This window comes from Lissotriton helveticus, chromosome 2_2, assembly GCF_964261635.1.
Source record: "Lissotriton helveticus chromosome 2_2, aLisHel1.1, whole genome shotgun sequence".
In the NCBI taxonomy this organism is placed as follows: Eukaryota; Metazoa; Chordata; class Amphibia; order Caudata; family Salamandridae; genus Lissotriton; species Lissotriton helveticus.
The window spans coordinates 297,536,756-297,559,478 of record NC_136060.1 but is presented as its reverse complement, the minus strand read 5'-3'; the positions used below and the strand labels follow the sequence as shown (position 1 = coordinate 297,559,478).

Sequence of the window (22,723 nt, the reverse complement as noted above, 5' to 3'; positions counted from 1 at the left end):
GTGGCCAGTCTTTTTCTGCTAGAAGGATATCATAGCCTTTAGATAGTTTGTCCTAAAATAGACCTCTTATTTTCCTAGTTTTGTCCCCCTCTATACGTAATGTTATTTCATATATTGTATGGGGTATGCTAACTCTGGTGTCTGCAGTTTCCACTTGAATGTATTCATTCGTGTCCACTGTCTCCAGAAGATTCATCAGGATCTTGCAAGCTATGGTCACTTCTGCTGCGCTGTCTAGCACTGTCTGGGCCCACTCTCCGTTTTTCAGTTGTGTCCTCAAAATCCTCTGCATGTTTTATTTTAATACTGGCTACCTTCTTTTTTGGAAATTGTACTTTTTTACTTTGATGAGCAGGTTCCTTGTCTTTGGACTTGACGTGCTCTTCTTTGTGTTCTGACCGTCCTCTTCTTTCCGATTTTTGTGAGGAAGTCTGAAAAGATCGAGAGGGACATGTATCCATATCTTGATATCTATCAGCTTTTCTTAATTTATCCCTATCTCTAAGGTTGTATCTCTTCTCAGACTGATCCCTGTGGGGAGACTTGCCTCCTCGTTCTGGAGATCTATCTCTCCGTTGAGGAGACCTTCCTCTGGACTGAAACTGTTTTTCTCTGGGAGTAGTTTGTTTATTACCCTCCCACTTCTTTTTTTGAGAATTGAGATTATTTTTAATAAATGTGTTTTCAGGATTTTCAGTCAGTTGTGGTTTTAGTGGTTTCCCACCCAAACTATCTCTACCTAGTTCTTCATAGGATTTTTCAATTATTCTGGCAAGTTCAAAAGGTTGTTCTGCTATATCTGTTTCTTTCAATTTTTGGCGGATCTTTATATTGTCAAGTGTCAATTTAACTAATTCTCTATATGCTGTTATTGATTCTTTTAGCTTAACTAAAAGTTCTTGATCTGACATTTTTTCAATGTCATGGTGTGGTGCATAGCTGGCTAGAACCGGCCATGTGGCTCCTGGTCTACCTAGTGGACCGAGCCTGGTGATGTGATTTTGATGTTTTAGGGCGCCTTTAAACCAGAGCAGGTGCTCTTGGTATGTTAGTGGAATTTCAACATCCTTGAAAGGAGCGTATTCCTCTGGAGGTTCCCCTATTTTGTAGTAATGGAACTCTTGTGTCACAACATGTGCTGCTGGAAACTGTATCCAGGAATAGAATACCTCTGTCTGCCGATATTCATGGGCCTCTACCACAAATATGACCGTACCACCTCTTGGTGATACTCCATTATTTATTAGTTTGTAAGTTACACTCTTTCTTACATTGACTGGGATAAGTATGGCATCCTGGTAATTTTCTTGTAGAGTTGTGTCTTCTAACAATAGCTGAGCTGCTAATTCCTCTCTTTCTCTGTCGTCATCCAACATTTTTATTGACTTAAAATTTGCAGAGCAAGTTTCAAGGAAACAAAGATTAGGTGCACAATATTTTGGAACACTGTATCCTTCAACGTTGACTAAACCAAAAACTAATACATAGGATTCTCATCCTACTAAGTTCTGGCGGATATTAACCTTTTACCTACTCCAGACGTCTTTTGGAGTTTTTACGGGAAAAAGTGGTCTGTGTGAAAAGCACGACTGAGTTACTCTAGTATCTCGCGTTAGATTATCGCCTTACCAAACGGTATTCCCAATAGGCTCTGCACATTGGAATAACATAAACGATAGTTTAGACGTAGGACTGAGGTCGACTAGGTCTCTACTGAATATGTTAGACTAAATTATGAATGCCAGCTAGCTCAGAGGTCACTAGAAACTTTCTCGAGTGAACAAGGAGGTGTTAGGTTCCCTGAATAGACAAGAAGGGATTAGCTTCTGACAACCGCATTAACATGACAACTTTGCTCCCTCCAGAACAAGGAGTATATCTCCAGAGTTGTGTGAAAACAATGGACAGCTATTTCACTCAGTCAATCGTGCATGCTTAGTTTCACCAGAGTGCAGAGAAATAGAGAGACGGGCGTTTTCAATAAAAGTTGTTATTTATTGAGCAGTCCTCTTTCTCGTGCAAGAGAAGTGAATTGCCACAATTGCAATACTTGTTATAAAGTAAAGTGCGTACAGTAAAAGGAGTATTATGAAATAATACTGTAAAAGCATTGATATGGTTTCTGAGCCATATGATACTTAAAACGGATAAAATATATACATACATAAAATCATTGACTAAACGTACTCAACTGGTGCTTCTAAGATACGCCTACCCCGGTGTACCTAACCTAAGCCTAGTACGTGGGAAGGAGTAAGTGAGCTGCAGTTTAAGTTAAGTTAGTTTTTGCCAAGAATCTGCATCAAGAATTCTCTTAAGGATCTAATCAGCTCCGTACCTTGGTTTATAGAATGAAGGAGGTCTTGTATCTCGTTCTCAGGACTCGATCTCCCAGAAACCCGCAAGGGTGACTGGAAACACTGGAGCTGGATTTCTCGGCAGGAGAAAAGACAGCGTCTCTCTGAGTGCGTCAATGGGAGGGTCGGCTTCCTTCGGCTTTCGCATCAGCTGGGCTTCGGGCAAGTAGATAGCCGCTCCGCTCCAAACCACCGTGTGTTTGCTTAAGGCAACGTTGGTATATTTATACCTGAAAGGTGCCGTGTTTGACGTAAGGTAGGACATAAGACGTCACTAAGAACTTACAGTTCTTTCTGGACTCCAGGAGTTCTTGCACAAATCAAAACAAAAGCAGGGGGAATTCCCAGGCTGCTGGAGGCTTAGTTTGTTTAAAGAACGCGTTGTACTTTCTAGGAGTCTATGGGAGTAGCCTCGCCATATTTGGACTGCATTGGCTATGACTAAATATGGATATGATTCTTATGCCTTTATAAGGATATGATTTGTTATAACCACATAAGGGCATGAATCGGGAATATTTAAATAGGGCCCTAGATACGTTCACAACCCCCCCCCCCCTGGCTGTTCACTCGCTCCTTTCCTTTCACACTGGCCCTCCTGCACACATTGCCTGCCAACTACGTGATAATGTGCAGTGTTTTCTGTAATGGCCTGGCTTTAGCACTTAGTAATTACATAGTGCTGTGGGTGCCAGAGGGTGTCCTGGCTAACACACCTATATCATGGGCCATGGAACACTCATGTAAAATCACAGCAGCTCACTGATGGACTACTGACTGTTTGTGAACTCCCTGACATAGTTTCTTAATCTTTGACAAGCAGTAGGTGAACAGTGCAATCCCTTTGTCGTTTGTTTGTTTCTAAATTCAATTGGATGCAATATTAATACTTCCCTAGTGATTTCCTTTGTTTTCTCGCCAATGATGAAATTAGCATTTGAATTTTCTAATTTCTACTCGCCGTTTTTAATTGTGTTCATTAACATGGCGTCCACTGTGCACCACAGCGTGCAAACAACACTTCACCCTCTGTATTTATGTATGCATGTACATTGCATTTCAATAGGCAAAAGCCAATACCCTAGGGTGGCCAGGCATCCCCGTTTTGCCAGGACGGTCTCAGGTTTTAACCAGCTGTCCCAGCAAATTCCTAGAAATGTAGCTCATGTCCCCGTTTTTAAAGAGGGTCGACTGAAAATGGTGGGAGGTGTTTTTTATGTTTTACAAAGCAGTGATAGTTACCAATTGTTTCAATAAAGCAATTTAATCAACAGGCAAGCTACTGGGTTTAAAAATTGCATTTTATGTATGTTCTTACTGCCTCTTCTGTAATTCTCTGCCGAGGAGCGCTCTCATCACTTGAAGTAAAATTGTAGTCCTTCTTCTATTTTTGTTAAATGTCCCGGTTTTTGGCTTTAAAATTCTGGTCACCTTACAATACCCTGACTGGTTTTCATTATTATTAGAGCTTTCTTTCAATTTAACTGTGAACTTAAACGAATATCCAGTGATATGGCTGCTGTGGAAAGCCTTCAGTGGTGTAGTTGTCGGCAAGGACTTTTTGGAAAACTCTTGGAAGCCCTTGTGTCACTTGTGATATTTTAAGGAGGAGGGATCAAGCTCTACTTGCTAGGTAAAGTTTCAGAGGAATAACGTAATCACTTGTGTACAATTTTGTCTATGCCAAAAGTGTTCACTAGCACATTAGATGATTTTTTAAAAATCTTCTGTATCGAATACATAAAGCATGTCTACGAGGATCCTTACTCTGGTCATTGTGGAAAGCAGTTGTTATTTAATGCTTAGTAATGTATTTTCGGTACCGCTACACAGTCTGAACCTTGACTGAAAGTCACTGCGGAGGTTATTTGTTTCCAAATAATTTGATAATTGTGAGATAACAGCAGTTCTGAGGATTTTAGTGTTAGGTGGTAAAGGGACATCGGTCTGTAGTTGGGTAAAGTTTGATTCATGGGCAGTCAGTTTCTGAATAAGCTGGGTAAATATGACATCCAAGCGTTTTAGGGACAATCCCCAGTAACGTGTGTAGATCAGATGATAATAGACTAGAACAGTTTGATGTTTTTTTGGCACAAGGATCTGTGGTTGAGGCAACAGTTTGAGATTATTCAAGGCCTTTATGAGTGCATCTCCAGACACAGCTGCAGACATATTCATGGTTGGTTACTGAATACCTAAGTCCTTCCAGGGATTTGTGTGTTAGACCTAGATTAACCTGAGCATTGGTGTCTTGCTGCTGAAGATGGGCATCCGGCCAGCATAACTCTTTTGTGGGAGTTGCACATGTGCATAAGTGTGGGTTTTAAACTTTTTTTTAATAAATTTGAAATAGCTGTATAAAAAACATATTAACTTTTCACTTCAAATTTGGGAGTATGCCCTTTTAGATGTATATAACTGATTTGTAGGCATACTCATTGATCTAACATGCAGTTTCACAGGCAGGGCAGTACAATATTTCCCCGCAACTTCCTCTTTGTTTCAAAACTCAAAAGACTTCTGGGAATCATTTGTTGTGCCGTGCTTGGGCTGCTTTAAGGTTCTAAAACTGTGTGCACAAGCTGGCTGCAAGCTCAGTGATAACGCTGCAAAGAGAGAGACTGTTGCATTTACTATAAAGTGGTCATGCCGGTTACATTTTGGCATGAACTAAAAGTCTGGCGCTTTAATCTCCCTGTGCCTGTCTGAATCTCCTCTTCTTTCTTGTTTACATGCAAGTAGGTGAAACGGAAAAGGTATACTGTGATTTAATACTAGGTTACTTCAAAGAACGCCATTGATTAATTCCCCAGCACTGTTTTGCTTGGCTTCACTCTTAAAATTCGGATTGTGCTAGTGGCAAAAAAAGCTTTGGGAAAGCCAAAAGGTCTGCCTTTAATGTGATAAATCATGCAGCCAGTTCTTCATAGCAGTTTGTATGTATTACCACGTTAATTGTAGAGCTGGTGGCATTGCTTTTCATGTTTGCATGTATGCTTGTGTTGGTACACAAATCTTTCCTTTCTGTACTCAGACGCAGGGCTTGTTGTTCTGGTTTACTATTTATTTTGCTCGTATTTTACAGAATATGATCTATTTCCATAACTAAACATATACTCAGAAGTGGCTGCTCATCTCATGGCTCCGGGTTCTGTCGTGACTCTAGAGTTTTTCTTTCTCTATGCAGGGACTATCCTCTTTCCAAACAGAGCCCCAAAGTGAATGGCACTGATAGTTGGACTTCTCTGGACTAGTGTGGCTGGAAGTCAAAATGTTATCCATTGCTGTATTTTTACTGTGTTTTAACTGAAAGATTTTTCTTTAGTAATGAAACTATTCTGTGTCCCTGTTGGCCTCCATTTTTTACAGAAAATGCGTGCCACTAGTAATTCCGAACATCTAGTGAAGAGTGGGCACACGAGGTGCATTCCCAGTATTGTACTTGCCATTGTCTGCATTTGACAGGTAAAAAAAAGCTTGGTGCCCGGGGCTGTCTGTCTGTTCTCTTTCATAGAACCACTTAACAGAAGAATGGGGAGCCATTCATTTCAACAGCAGGCCTTCTGGCAAATCACAGCACAAGTATGTGTCTGCTGTCTCTAGTCTACAACCCTCAGGGTGAGGTAATTTTACCCAACCCAGCACCGGCCACGCACACCTTCACGGATCATTTACGATTAAGTTGGACTCATCACCCCACCTTGGACATAACTGTTCAGTCTGGGCTCCGAACCAAATGAATTGCAAATATTTTTCTGTTCCTTTAAAAGAAAATTGGTTTTCCCCTTTTTTTTTAAATGATTTGTGCAAAGCAGATTTTATAGAGAGAAATTTGCCTGCATGATGCTTGTAACGCTGTGTCTGCTCGCTGTTTTGATAATGTATTGCAGTGGTTGCTCGGTTCAGTCCTGCACAGTGCTCTTCCTGTCCCATGGGACAGATCTCTTTCCAGCCTTCTCCAAGGACTGCAATAACGTGCTGACACATCCCAGGCTCCTTACGCTAATCAGGTTACAAATAGTTCTCTGTTAGCTCTGAACCTTGCTTACCCCAATCCATCACATGATACATATAGCTTAGTCTGTGTGGCTAACTTCCTTATGTATTTATATCTGTATTGCTGCACTAAGCACACTACACAGGTAGTACAGACTGCATGTGAGGCTGCATGTCACGCACATATTTTACAGTATTTTAGTTTTAGAAACACGAGCAGCTACCTATGTGTTTAAGTGACATCTCTTTATTAATGTAATAACTGCACTTTCACAATTGCTTTATTAAATTTCCTGCTTTCTCAAATTTGCTTGAAAATGCACAATTTGTCCACTCTTTTTTTCAAAATTTTCTCAGGCGGGGGGGGGTTAACCCCCCGGAACCCTCCGTAGGTTGGTCGCGCTCGCTCGCTAGGCTCGCTCGCCACAGTGCAGTACAACAATCATTTCACGCCTCACCACTGTCAAATGCCACCAGCCGCCACTGCGAGTTATATGCATCTCACCAGCTCTTTAAAAAGTATCGTCCCAACCAGCTCGGTACTTTGTCTTTGAATTATTGATCAACACATTATCAACATAATTGAACCTGTGCTTAAGAACTCACACATGGTTTTTACATAAATCAGAGCTTTTATATACCTCGCCAAACATCAAATAAGCAGAGATACTGAACACTGCTCCGTACTGAACTGTCTCCGATCTTCTAGACAGTTTCCAGCAGAACTCTGTTACCAAGGAATTGATCCAGCGCTCCGATTGAAAAACTGTCTCAAAAACACTACCTATCACCTCAAGACTCACCATTAATCATGAAACACATATAAAGGCCCATACTACCAAAGAGACAATTTTTGAGCGACTGAATCAGGTGGTATGATTAACTAAACTTCTCACATGTTATTTACAAAATTATATTCAACTACAGTTTATCTATTTTCACCATGGTTTTAAACATTTATTATTTATTAATCAGACCATCAAGGCGATTGGATCAACCGATGGTAACTAGACCATGAATAAACAAGACCAGCTTGTCTTTTCAAATCTAATTTTATTAACTTTATTTTTCATAAAGAAAAAGCATTTACGTTTTAGAATCTTTATTTTATAAGCAATTAAGAAAGCAGCATTTTAATAAGGAAATGAATTAATAAACTGAAATTTTCAAAGCAAGCTCAGAAACATAAATTATTAGCAGAATAACAGTTCTCATTCCCTAAATCTATTTCCCTGTCAATTTCTCACTTCACCTAGAAAGGAAAAATCATTTAAAGTCTGCTGTCCTTACGTGCGCCAAATGTCCAACAGCATGTCACGTCAATCAGGAATCGGAAAATAAGAGTTTTTTCCCTGCTTATAGTGTCAGGTTTTCTCTCTAGCTAAACTTTTTACATTTTACATTCTTTTAAGCAAATCCGAGCTTTTCATTGGCTGTCCTGTGTCAGTCCATGATAAAAATACATTAGGTCATCTCCGATTCTTGACCAGGCTTCTCATAAGCCCTGTTGTCTTTCATTTCCACATCTTTCAGCTTCCTCAAGAAAGTTGCTTTTCCTCGAGTTTCGTACATTTACTTCCTAGCCTTGGCAGACACTTTAAGTTCCTGTCCTTGAGCCTTTTCTCCATGAGCACGTTCAACTCAGCAAAGAACTGCTTTTTCAATTAACGATGACAGTGCAGTAAAAATCTTCACAACTATGCATGTGCAAAGACTTCACTCTGGACAAGCTTTTGCGTCTGCAGCTTTGTCAGCCATGTTTTCTGAACCACCTTTAGGCCTCACTTTGGAAACTATTATTAAACAAACACAAGACATCAATTAATTAAAGAATTGAGACCCATTCTGTTACCCACCCCCTTTACTAATTAATCCTGCTAATTATGTTACCTAGCAAAAGCACAATTCAGGCAGCATTATATTTACTTTTTCCTTTAGGATCTGCACGAACTCCATGAGCTTTCGTCACAAAAAGGACATAACATAAGCACACAAAATAAGCACATGCCATTAGTTAAACAGCCGCATTTAATACTGACAATAGACAATGTTAGTTTATTATTTTTTTCTTGCGATTGCAACATAAAGCACATTAGTTTATCCCGCGTGTATTGATGAATGTATTCTTAAACTAAGTTGATTAGTAATTTCACAACAAGCTTATTAATTTAATTATTGTTATGGGAAATTAACTTCACAAGTTTGAACAAAATCTTGTTCTGCACCTTGCTTCATCAGACCGGATTATAGACAATAGCTAGGCGCCCTTCCGATTACTGAGACGCTGTGGCTTGTGTAGGAGATAAGTCTAGTGCCTCCAGTTCAAGTATCATAGCCTCCCAGTCTAAGGAGATATATTGCTTTCTCAGTCCTCTCTCCTCCTCCCTACGACAATAGGCCACTCGTAAGTAGAGTCACATGTGGCTCAGACAAAACAAGCTTTCCCCATAAAGTATGGATCATTTTTGCGAATGCTGGCTTCAGAACGTAATATTTGAAGCAACTGTTTTGTGAAAATAGGATTCGTATCTTGAATGAGGTGTAACTGATCTCAAGAACACTGATGTGTAAAAGGGATTACATTCTCGGATTTGGTATGTTAACCGTTACAACTAAGCATGTTAGCGATTATAGCTTTTGTATATTTTTCTGTGTACATTTTTCTGCACTTACTATAAAAACCTCTATACACAGACTCAACTGTGTACAATACTACACAGATCCAATGTTTGCTCACGATTAAATGGCTTTCACCTCAGCCACAGATGCCTTGTTCTTATTGGTGGCTTTCCTCCATTTCTGTGCTTTTCTAAAAAAATAAACTCTTCCTTTATTACATTCGTAGGTCCCTGGGACTGCATATAGAAATGAAGCAGAATTGGGTGCCAGTGTTTTTGTACCGAGTGAATGACCGACTAATGGCTTCATTTGTGGGTGTTTGGCTGCCTCCAACTTTACTTCCCTTTTGCCACCTGGTGACAATGGAGCTGTGAATGGCCATATGGCTGTCATGTTAGCACTTGCAATCATGATATTTATCTGCCCGTCCGGAATTCTGCGTAATTCTAAAATGTGCTTTTCGCGCCTGAAGAATTTGATGGTTGGCACAATGCTGTCAGTAAAATTGGACTGAGGTGACTCTACCATGCCTTACTTTATTAGTATTAACAAGAGCACATTAATAATGCTTTCTTTTAGTATTTAGAGTTCGAACACCTGATTAACTATTGGAACGACTGTTTGGAAACATTAAACTGCATGTTTTATTTTCGAGGGCATTACCAAAAATAATTTGTAATGTTAGATTTCAAGCATTAGGCACACAACCTGCCCTGTAAGTTCGGGCTGGACTGTTCCTATTAGGTGCAGGGTCAAGAATAATTTGCATATGGCTGGGTGCAAACTGGAATGGTATGACAAGCAAAAAAAGATGTCCGCTGGGAAGGAGCTCCTCAACAAAGCTTCCGGGCACTAGGATCAACAACAAGGTGTAAATCCCTGCTGGCCCCCCTGCGCACCCCTTTTTTTGCTGTTCCCCCACCAGACCAGGCAAAAAGAGGTCTAAAGCTGGATTGAATGCTGCCGCCATCCGCAAGAATCGACAAAGTAACCGGACGAAGGACCGAAGTTCCCGAAACTGAAAGTCCCTGAGGCCCGGACACTAGGATCACCGGCCCTCGGTGGAAATCCCTGCTTGTCCCCCACCCTCCACACGACATCTGCCGCTCCCCAACCACCGGATCACGCAAGAAGGGGAAGAAAGCAAAACACGCTGCTGCTGCCATCCACTAAAAGCCATGGGGAAACTGGACGAAGAAGCGAAGCCCCGGAACGAAACTGAAAGTTCCTGGGGCTCGCAGTACAAGAACACCGGAAGAAAGAAGAAAAAAAAACAGCATAGGGACCACAAGAGTGCTCTGACCCCCACTGCCCTGCAGAAGAAGGATCGTAGACCAGCAGAAGAAGAAACGTGCTCCTGACCCCTATTGATGTTCTTTTGGAAGGGAAGAAAATAAAAGCACCGAGACACTCACCTCTGGGCGAATCCCTCGTGGGCCTCGCTTTGAGACAGGAGCAGCAAAGGACAGAAGCGGTGCAGAGACTCCTGGACAGCACCGACCCTCGGGGCCCTCGGATGCCTGACATCAAAATGGCCGCCCAGGCCAAACTCCATAAGCCGGATTCACGACACTGCTGAGCCAGTAAGTGAGTACTAGTAGTGAGGTACTCGGAACCCCTGCGGGACAGCCTTCCACCCGTTCCTTGTGGGGCGCGACCCCCCCTGAAAATTAAGATCTGAGCTCCCACCACACGCCTGTGCCTGCCCCCAAAATGGCCGCCATGCCCGCAAATCGGAAGAAAAATTTAAATGAATGCCCCACTTAAAACTGAACTACGCCTATAGATTTCAGTATAGTCGACCTGTCCCTATTGCAGCGCAACCCCCCCCCCCCACTGCCGCAACCTGTGACCTACCCCATCTCTCCGGGGCTGCAGAGCTCTCTGGTGGCAACCATAAGAAGGCCGCCTAAAACACTTACCGGAGCTGACAACCACTAAACCGCTAACACTGAATGGCTCCACGATGCTCACTGTTTGATCCTGTTTGTATCTGGTCTGATACTTCCCTTATCTCATATGGTCAATTATGACCACCTTTGAGTGGAAAACACCACGGACTGAGCTCTATGCTGCTCCGAACCCACCACCAACAGGTAGAAGGTAGAGAGACTGAACACACCCGTGACCACCATCAATTCATGCTTAACTTCTAGAGGGATGCCCAGGAACATAAATCTCGACTGAGGCGACCCCGCAATCCACACCGCCAGCACCTCAATCCACCGCACCCCTGAGTCAGCCCTCTTCTACTAGCCCACATAATGTAGTGTAGTTCCTATATTCCCAATAGGCTCTGCGCATTGGAATAACATAAACGATAGTTTAGACGTAGGACTGAGGTCGACTAGGTCTCTGCTGAATATGTTAGACTAAATTATGAATGCCAGCTAGCTCAGAGGTCACTAGAAGCTTTCTCGAGTGAACAGGAAGGTGTTAACTTTCCTGAATAGACAAGAAGGGATTAGTTTCTGACACCCGCATAAACATGACAACTTTGCTCCCTCCAGAATAAGGAGTATATCTCCAAAGTCGCGGAAACAATAGACAGCTATTTCACTCAGTCAATCGTGCATGCTTAGTTTCACCAGGAGTGCAGAGAAATAGAGAGACGTATGAAATAATACTGTAAAAGCATTTATATGGTTTCTGAGCTATAAGATACTTTAACACAGATAAAATACATACAATGATAAAAGTTGACTAAACGTGCTCAACTGGTGTTTCTAAACTACGCCTACCCCAGTGTACCTAACCTAAGCCTAGTACGTGGGAAGGAGTAAGTGAGCTGCAGTTTAAGTTAAGATAGTTTTTGCCAAGAATCTGAATCAAGAATTCTCTAAAGGTCTAATCAGCTCTGTAACTTGGTTATAGAATGAAGGAGGTCTTGTATCTCTTTCTCAGGACTCGATCTCCCAGCAACCCGCAAGGGTGACTGGAAACACTTGAGCTGGATTTCTCGGCAGGAGAAAAGACAGCGTCTCGCTCAGTGCGTCAATGGGAGGGTCGGCTTCCTTTGGCACTCGTCTCAGCAGGGCGTCGGGTAAGTAGATAGCCGATCTGGTCCAAACCACCGTGTGTTTGCTAAGGCAGATGTCGGTATATTTATACCTGCAAGGTGCCGAGTTTGACGTAAGGTTGGACATAAGACGTCACTAAGAACTTGCAGTTCTTTCAGGACTCCAGGAGTTCTTGGACAAATCAAAACAGAAGCAGGGGGAATTCCCGGGCTGCTGGAGGCTTGGTTTGTTTAAAGAACGCGTTGTACTTTCTAGAAGTCTATGGGAGTAGCCTTGCCGTATTTGGACTGCATTGGCTATGACTAAATATGGATATGATTCTTATGCCTTTATAAGGACATGATTTGTTATAACCTCATAAGGGCATAAATCGGGAATATTTAAAAAGGGTCCTAGATACGTTTACAACAATAATAACCACCCGAATCTCTCCAAACTTGAATCTCTCCATCACTCTCCTACTACTTTCTGAAGACTCGCTGGATACAATTTCCTGCCCTCCAGTACGGAGCCTGCCCCGCCCCATCCACACACAATGCCTCCCGACACGACAGTCCACACCGCCCCCTCTTCTGCGAACCACGTAATTCCGCATGGCCCGAACTCCTTCGCTATCAGCTTCCCACCTGGCCTCTCACCTAAAGCGAAGAAGAACTTTAAACAGAAACTGATCAGACAGCATCCCGAGTCACTTTTTGTAGACACCTACCACTGCCCCTCCAAAGGAAAGGGAAAAATGGACCTTATCTTCCACACTGAGAGACACGAAGCATGGAAATCCATCTTCAGATCGCAGCTCAACATTTCAAAAACCACCTCACATAGCTGAAAACTAACAATATAATTCCCTTACTGCTCAAGGCGTTCTGGAAATACCACAGTGAACATCTCCTCCAATGGCACAGTCCTGATACAAGCCAACAGTGACAATCTAAAGTCCTTTGACACCCTCTTCCTCTCTCTCCAGAATGCACCCTCTCACACTCCCCTTCCTCTCCCACCCCTCCTCCCCCCGGACGAACCGGACCAGCCATTTGAACTCACCTACCGCTTTGGCACTTACTAACAACAACACACACCCCTCACTATGTGGCATCCCCCCTACCACCCCCAGGGAGAGCATGTCCTCTCCACTACCCCTGTCCGGTTCTCACCCCCACCTGGCACCCACATCTCCAGTACTCCCTAGCAACCCCGCACGCCCACCTCCTCATGACACCCCCGCTCCTAACTACTTCCCACCCTCGGCTCTCACTCCCACCCGCCACTTGCAGGCTCTCACCCCCCCACCACCTGCTGCCCACTCACCCCAATCCACTGCGAACAACCTGAGCACCCACCCCCACATACCCACATGCAACATAGCACCTACACCCCAATAAGACCCCCTACCACCCCAATAAGACTCCCTACTACACGACATCCCCCTCACCACCCCCATAGAGAACAGGACCTCCCTACTGCCCACCATTGGATCTCATCCCCATCCGTCACCTGCCGGCTCTCACCCCTCCCCGCCACCTGCCCTCCACTCACTCCAACTCACTCCGAAAAACCTGAACACCCATCCCCCCAAACCCACAGGCAATATAGCACCCAAACCCCAACAAGACCCTGCCACCCTGCACTCACGGCCCCACCCAGACCCCAAACAGATAACACAACCAAAATAAAGCTACCCATCTCCCTGAGATCCTCTCTCCTTAGACCCGACATGGACAACACATCCACCACTAAGCTACCCAACACCCTGAGACTCTCCCTCCCTAGGCCCAACACACCCACACTGGTCCAGTCCCGTTACCTCAACGAATTAGAGACTGAGCAGCGACTCTCCATGCTGGATACCCAGATAACAACTATAATCCAGGGCCTTAGTGAAATCCTAGCGAACCTCGCAGCGCCCCAGCAACCGCATCACACCCACTCCTTCACCTCCCAGACACAACAAAGACCGTCCACTGTCCCCCCCAGAGATGGGTAGCTAACCCCCTCCCCAATCTGACACAGAGACCGAAAAGAACCAGAGACGCTATGTCTGAGAGTGATGCGGCGGACCTCGCCTCCTCGTACGACAATCCCATTGCTGTCACCCTTCAATCCAAAATCCAGGTGATCACCGGACTAGGAAGAGACCAAACCCCTCCTAACTCACCTAGGCCACTGACCACCCGCACTAACACCCCCATGGCCCTCCTAACAAAGAAACCCAAAACAGAGACGATCCCCACAAACTGCATGCTCATAAACTGCAGATCAGCCACCAAACATGCCACAGAACTAGCTGAATCCATCCTCACTCACGACATAGACATAGCATTCATCACTGAAACCTGGCTTAATGATTCCTCCCTACCACTCCTGGACACTCTCGTCCCCCCAGGCTTTACAATCACCAATAAAGACAGAAAAGACCAAAGAGGAGGAGGCTTAGCAATCATTGACAGAGACAATATTTCCGTGACTGAAACAGACTCCTCCAACTACAACACCTTTGAGTGCTTAACTGTCAACATCAATACTTGCAACAAAAAAAAACTAACCTGCCACCTTATCTACCATCCCCAGACAACTCCACCACTTTCACTGAACACCTGTCTGACCTGATTGCCCACTGCTCACTACGAGATGCGAATAACCTTATTCTAGGCAACCTCAACCTACACTGGAACAGAGATAACAACCCGCTAATCCAAAACCTGATTGAGTTACTATGCAATAACAACCTTATGCAACACTGCACAGAAACAACTCACAACAAAGGAGCAACACTATATGCCATCATAGCCAAACGTGACACAGTGACAATAAACCACACCCTGCCCGTAGATTGGTCCGACCATCACTTAATCCTCTTCCACCTCACTCAGCCAGCCACTATACAACCCCCCCACCCAAGAACAGCCCAAATGGACCTGAAATCTCACTCAGATCAACATGGCTGACCTGGAGGAAAAAGTCAACTCCCTCCTCACTACCTCCTCGGATGACCTGAACACCTGTGTGACCTGATTGCCCACTGCTCACTACGAGATACGAATAACCTTATTCTAGGCAACCTCAACCTACACTGGAACAGAGATAACAACCCGCTAATCCAAAACCTGATTGAGTTACTATGCAATAACAACCTTATGCAACACTGCACAGAAACAACTCACAACAAAGGAGCAACACTATATGCCATCATAGCCAAACGTGACACAGTGACAATAAACCACACCCTGCCCGTAGATTGGTCCGACCATCACTTAATCCTCTTCCACCTCACTCAGCCAGCCACTATACATCCCCCCACCCAAGAACAGCCCAAATGGACCTGAAATCTCACTCAGATCAACATGGCTGACCTGGAGGAAAAAGTCAACTCCCTCCTCGCTACCTCCTCGGATGACCTATCCACGGCAGAACTCACTGACCACTACAACACATCCCTGACATCAGTTCTAGACCAGATAGCCCCTCTGAAACTAAAAAAACAGGAACATCCAATCCAGACCCTGGTTCAATAAGGAAATCAACAATGAAAGGAGACAACTTAGAGCCATAGAAAGACTCTTGGAGAAATAACCCCTCCGCAAACCTTCTTGAACAAATCAAAGCAGCTCGGAGAAAATACAAAAAACACATCTGTAATGAAAAAAATAACTCTTCTGCTCCGCCCTGGACAATGCAAAAAATAGGCCCAATGAACTGTTTAAACTCATCAAGCAACAAACCACCAAGCCCCCCATACCCTCCCCCCAGGCCTCCAAGGAACTGTGCAAAAACGTTGCCATCTTCTTCAAAGAAAAAATCTCCAAGATTGAACACTCGCTAGACACCAGCACCAATCCTGCCTGCGAAAGCCTGCCACCTGCTCCAATAAAAAGCACATGCCTACACCATACAAATACATGGAAGTCCTTCAATCCCATCACGGAAGCCGAGATTATCAAGTTAATCTCGACTTGCAAACACGCTTCTCACGTCCTGGACCCCATACCCACCCAATTGACCAAAAAACTCAAACTCTCCATAGCCCCGTTCTGGTGCAGAATCATCAACAGCTCTCTGAGATCCGGCATCATACCTGAATGCCTTAAAATCAGTCAAGTAACGCAACTACTAATAAAAAACAGGCCTTGACTGCATGGACCTGAACAATTTCAGACCTGTCTCCAATCTCCCACTCCTATCCAAAATCCTCGAGAAATGCATCCTTTCACTACTGACTCAACACATGGACAACATCAACCTTCTTGACCCCACCAATCGGGATTCAGAAAATATTACAGCACTGAAACGGGCGATCCTCAATATCACAGATAATATCCATAAGTCACTGGACTCCGATCACTGCTGCCTTCTCATTCTCCTCGACCTATCAGCAGCTTTTGACACGATAGATCACCAACTTCTCATCAAGGCCCTACAAGAAAGTGTAGGTGCCAATGAGCAGGTCCTCCGCTGGTTCACCTCCTTCCTCCAGAACCGCTCGCAAAGGATAAAAATCAAAAACTTTACCTTCGACCTCCACCCCGTCAGCAGCGGTGTGCCCCAAGGCCCAGTGCTATTACCACACTGTTCAACATATACATGGAACCCCACACCACCATACTCAAAAAGGCGAATATCCCCTTCCACCTATACACCGATGACACCCAGATCTATCTAGAAACCTCCTCCCCAAACAACATCCTCAGACTTAACAACACTCTAAAAGAAATTCAACGCTGGCTGTCCCAAAATCACCTTAAACTCAATCAGGACAAAAAGGAGAGCCTCCTCATCTCCAACAAAGAAGAGAACCCGCAAATCACAGAATAGCTTAAAGCTATGGATGCTCTAAACGGTAATCTCACCGTGGCTAACTCCGTAAAATCCCTAGGAATCAATTAGGACCATAAACTGGACATGACCAACCACATCAAAAGCTCTGCAAAGACTACCTTCCTCAACCTAAAGCTTCTCTACAAAATTAAACCATTCATCCCTACTAAAGGGATGAATGGCCACACAATCACTGGTGCTATCCGAAGCTCGACTATGGCAATGCAACCCTAACCGGCACCACGAAATCCCACCTGGCTCCCCTCAAAACAACCCTCAACGCAGCAGCCAGAATGGTCACTGGAATCAGGAAATACGACCACATTTCACCAGCACTAAAAAAACAAAAATGGCTCCCAGTTGAACAGTGAGCTAATTTCAGAATGGCCTGCCTCAAGCACAAAGCCCTTCACACTGGAAAACCGAACTATCGGGCCGCCAAACTCAAGAGGGCCGGGCAGACAAGAAACCTCAGGAGCTTGAACTCCCTCCTTCGCATCCCCTTGAGAACACGCAAACATAAAACCGCCACGAGGTCATTTGCTGGAAATGCGCCAAAAATCTGGAACTCCATCCCAGCAGACATCAGAACTATCCTGTCCTTCACAAAATTCAAAAAGCACCTAAAAGCCCTCCTCCTCCATGGCTCCCTCCCGAATGGATAGCCGCCGCCCTCACACTAACCCTGACACCGGTGCTCTCTGACTTTACATTGCTCAGTTCCACCTCAGTCCGCTCCTAGACAAGCGTGCAAAAAAATTAGGCTGCCTCAAGATTCTCGGACTTCCTCAATAAAGCATTCAACGAGGCTACCTCAGGGCTCAACCACTACCTCAAGAAGCCTCAGCACTCTTGGACTGCTGAACTTTATGTTTAGACTGCTCTGCCATGTAACTATTATGAAACACTGTTGTAAAGCTCTCCGATACCCCTGGGTCAGGTCAGCGCTACATAAAACTCCAAAAATAAAAATAAATGAACAAATAAAATAAAAAAAATTTAAATACGGATTTAGGGCCAGATCTCCGTACTGGGGTGAATGTATGACATTATTCTGCATTGTGTCCATCAATTGTTTTTTTTGCAGATTTCAAGCATTTTCAATTGCAATCTGTTTCACTTTTTTAAGATAAGGATTGATGGGGCCAGATTCCATATCCTAAATTTACTTAGGAATACCTCGCCGATGGTCTTTATTGCCTACTAAGAAGCGTAGAGGGACAAAAACGAATAGCCAATTATACTTTTCCCCTCCCGTACAGCTAAAGAACTACGGACTCAGAATTCAGGTTTTGTTGATTTATTACAAAACCAGAAACAACGGAATATAGACACACCTCAATATTAAGGCGAAAAGATACATGAATACTAATACAAAGCCCGATCTATGAATATAGTTCATGCAGCACAATAGGCAGAGAACGATACATTCCAAAATCAGAACACAGCTGAGTATAGACACTGTGTCCAAATCTTTTTCATTTGTATTTCCAAAATAAAGAATAACCTGTCCCTGCTCTACTTCTAAAGTGGCATCCCTTCCTAATTTCCCAGAAGAATGCCCAAAGGTGTCAGCACGTGTTGACTTCCTAAGAAGTGTACTCATGTTAAATGTGTCAAGTAGCGTAAAGCTACAGAGCTCCTACTAAGATGCTCTCCTTCCTCTGTCAAAAGGAGAAGTCCCGCGAATCTGTAACCTGTGCCTAATACAAAAAGACAAAGTTAGACCCCTAACAGGTCACATGGTACGTTAGTCCATGAACACCTTCCTTGAGTAACTTTCCACAAGCTCCAATTAATTTGCAGTCTTGTTTGCCGACCTTGGTTCCCAGGTTTTACCAGGCATGGAAGGTGTCCTCCCTTCTCTCTATTCTAGTTCTTCAAAGACATTCCTCTCCTTTCATGTATCTTCTTAAATCTACAATAACGAGGTCAAATTCCTGCACCTGCTCCAGGGGCAAAAGGAAAACTTTCTACACACATACATTTTAATTAACTCCCAACTCGAAACAAACGAGGATAAACGAAACTTAAGAAAACAAAAGTTATGCCTACAATTTGGCTAACCTAAGAACGTTCTTAAATGTGCACTCGTTACACAAGCCTCTATATGAATCTTAACAGTGAATACATTTGTTTTATCTAATGATCATTATATACGTGCATAGTTACGTGAATTCTCTAAATAGGTGTGAAATGCTGATCAATCCTGTAAATGGAGTCACACTTTCGTTCCACTGATTTTAATAGGATTATATATAAACTTCGTTCTTATATGCACAAAGTTAAACCACACATTAGAATATATGCCAGTGCAGTTCGTACATGAATATAATGCACCCTTAAAATTTAAGGGCGTCAAACCGCTCTATCAGCCGCGGGTTGGTATATAATAGTGACAGACGCAACATATGCCCTTTAATCTCAAATTCATCCTTCTTCGAGATGGTCCCATGGCTTGACCTGTGGCTTTCATCAATACTGCTTTACTAAACCACTCCTTGCCTTTTACCCACAAGTGAGATCGATTGGCATAAACACTGTTTGTTTACTTTGTTTACTTTGTGAAGTGACTAATCATTTTCTGAAAATTGTGTTTTAATGTCGCTCTTTGGTCTTCTAAAGCAATTCATTTGTGTAAGCATAATGGTATATTTTATGAAATACAATACATGTACTCTCTATGGCTTCGAGCAGTTTCAACTACATTTAATAATATTTCTTTACCTCCTACAGGAATAAAGACTGCATTCAACTGTTAAATATGTTAGCAGCATCAGTTATGAACAAGAATCAGTGTGATATTAGACCTGAAGACTATGAAGAATTAATGGCAGTCACAAGTTATCCCATCCTGTGCGACAGGGTAATATTTGCTTGTATTTACATTGATTGTTTATTACATACATATAACAATGTACAAATATTATTTTTTAAGATCAGCGCTTCATTTGTACCAGTACATGCAGTTGTTGGCAACCAGCACCTAATTTTGTAACCTGAACTTCTTTTTCACCATCAGACTTTAAAATCCAAACAGAGCATGAGGGGAAAAGGAATAAAGAAGGAGAAATATTACAATAATAAAAAAGTATAATGGAAGAAAGTAGGGACAAAAAAGACTGCAACAGTGAGATAAGGAGACAGGAACTATAGGGTGGGGGAATGAGGAGTAATCAAGACAAAGAAGCCAGGGTTTTTAGAGGCCCATGCGTTCAGCAGTGCTCATAACAAAATCTTGAAGTCCCTGATCTTATTGATTTACAAGTTACACACTGGTTATAAAGAACAAGGACTATTCTATACAGAAAGAATATTCATTTTGCAGCCAATAAATATTTGAGATGTTTGATATATCCTAAACAAAATTTAGTCCTGCACATAGGACAATGTGTGCATTTGTGCAGTCTGGTTGAAACCAGGATTCAAGCAGCATATAGCATGTACTGATTGTGACTGAGAAATTGTGTTGTTTGTTGAAGAGGCGGTGGACCCTGTTCAACCAACAGCCACAGTCCCTGTCATGGTGAAGCACAAAATTCCCTACATCAACCTGTGCTTAGCCCACTTGTAGCTTGCCACAAAAGCAGTCAGGCTTACCTTATAGGCAAAATGTAAAATACTTATGCAGCACTCAAATAACAATAAAGTGGAAACACAACACAAGAAAAATCCCACATCAATTTAGGAAAATAGAGTCAATTGAAATAAATTATTGCATGCCAAAATAACATTCAGCAGAATCAGATTTATGAATTTTTAATGTTTTTAGTAAAAACTGACTCCTAAAATATCAAAGCACCAACTAGTTGAGGAAGACTGGGTTATATTAACAAAATACAGCCAACTGCAATGGAGCGTGGGCCAGATTCAAGAAGTGTATTGGGCCCGGTTGACACTTACCTTCGGACTTAGAAGAAATTCTGGAGAAAAAATTCCTTAGAAGGTAAAGTTCAGCTGGACAAAGCTGCAGGCGGTGTCCGAAGAGGGAGTGTTGTGATCGGGGAGCCACTGGAGGAAGTCACAGTGAAGATTTCTACTTTCCTCTTAGTCACTTTTTTGAAAATCAAAAATCTCCAGTAGGACAAGGCAGGAAGCTATAGTCACCAAGAGTTCCAGGGGGATGGATATCCTTTTGGCGAAGGACCACTGAAAAGGATTTGCTGCTGTGGAGAAGAACATAGTGAGAGGTGCTCCAAAGTCAGAATGATCGGTGATGCACCTTGGGTGGATAGATGAATAGGTTGGTTGTGGTTTTAAACTCAGTTCCCAGAGCAGTTTTCAGCCAAAAGTTTTGGATTTTGGCTATCTGGGCACCTTTAACACCACAACCAATGGTTCAGGTATCGAGGGGCACCGCTTTGGGGTTCAGGACTCACTCAGGTTGGGTCCAGGTTCTGGTTCAAGGTGGTGGGAGCATGTTATGTCCCTGGGGCGCTGACTAGGAGGTCAGCAAACTAGACCTTGGAGTCACTCTAGTTCTGTGGGACTCAAACAGTAGTGCAGGCCACCGAGAGTTCAAGACAGGCTCCAGGCAGCAAACCAATCCTTCCAGGTGCAGCAAAGCAGTCTTGTGGAGTACACAGCCAGCCACAGAAGCAGGCATTCCTCTGAGAGTCCTTCCGTACGTCTGAAAGTTAACTGAAGAATGGGGCTGAGGGCCCATTTTTGTACCTGGTGCCTTCTTCGAAGTATAGGTTTCTAGAGATTTCTCTTTGTTGTGCTTGGAATTTCCTGACTCCCTACCCTGACTCCAAGCTGGCGGCAGGGACAAAGCAGTGGTGACAATGCCTTTGTGTGAATGCAGAGCACATCCTGTTCAGTTCCAAGTGGGGCTGATCCCTGCTCCACCCCCATCCGGTCAGCAGATGACCCATTCCGGCATACATAATCCCTCTACTGTGTGACCAATTGGGAGGAATTCACAAAGTCCAACTGCCAACTACAGCCAGTCATGTGACTTAGGACACGCTACAGGCCACAGACTTGCAAAGGGCAGGAAAATGCTAACTTTCTGAAAGTGGTGTTTTCAATATGGTAATTTAAAATCAAACTTTACTATTAAAGAGGATTTTTAATTACAATTTTATAGATGCCAAAACACAAAATGCTTGCCTGTCCCCAAACAAAAAGTTGCGCTTATTAAATGTGATAAGTCAAACCAATGTTTTCCTGTGGGACTTTTAGGACTCACAGGAGTGAAAAATGTATTTAGGAGTTTTTCCCTACCAGAACATGTAACACTTAAAAGGACACATCCAACCTTTGAATTATAATGCACCCTGCCTTTTATTATAGGCTACCTAGGGCTAATATTAAGAGTGACCTGTGTGCATGCTTAGCACGAAACATGTAACATAAAGCCTTGAACTCGATGCGCTTGTTCACCTTAAGGTAGTGAAGTGGATGCAGCAGAGCTGAGACAAAGGCGTGTCGAGGCAACCAAAAAAGAAGGTGGGTGGCCGCATTTTGAATGAGTTGTAGATGGCGAACGGAGGCCTTATGTGCGCCAAAGTACAATACATTGCCATAGTCAAGTCTGGAAATCACGAATGCCTGCAATACGGTTCTTTGGGCTGCGGGTGGAATTAACCAAAGGATTTCTTTCAGTCACTTGAGTACAGCAAAGCAAGTTGTGGTGACTCCAGACACTTGGGTCCTGAGAGAGATTGTTATCAATAGTAAAATCCAAGTTCTTAACCTGAGGGACCGGAGCAGGTAGAGGTCCCAAAGTGTCAAGCCAATGGCTTGTTTACCGGAATGAGGACCTCAGTTTTAGAAACGTTGAGCTTCAAAGCATTACTGGACATTCACAAAGAGATATTACGCAGGGAAGTGTCCTGATGCTGAGCAGATGAGAGAGAAACAAATTATCTTGCTTAGCCACTGTGGGCCTGATTCACAACGGTAAAGTTAGCC

The 22,723-nt window shown here is 43.4% G+C and overlaps 1 protein-coding gene across 1 annotated transcript in view; it reads left to right on the top strand.

The window, feature by feature from the left end:
* LOC144821805 (ADP-ribosyl cyclase/cyclic ADP-ribose hydrolase 1-like) overlaps window positions 1–22,723 on the top strand; it is a 212,759-nt gene that overhangs the window by 57,160 nt on the left and 132,876 nt on the right. The window contains exon 3 of the mRNA XM_078678980.1: window positions 19,541–19,670. Coding sequence (XP_078535106.1) covers window positions 19,541–19,670 — 130 coding nt within the window. The remainder of the gene's footprint in view (window positions 1–19,540; window positions 19,671–22,723) is intronic.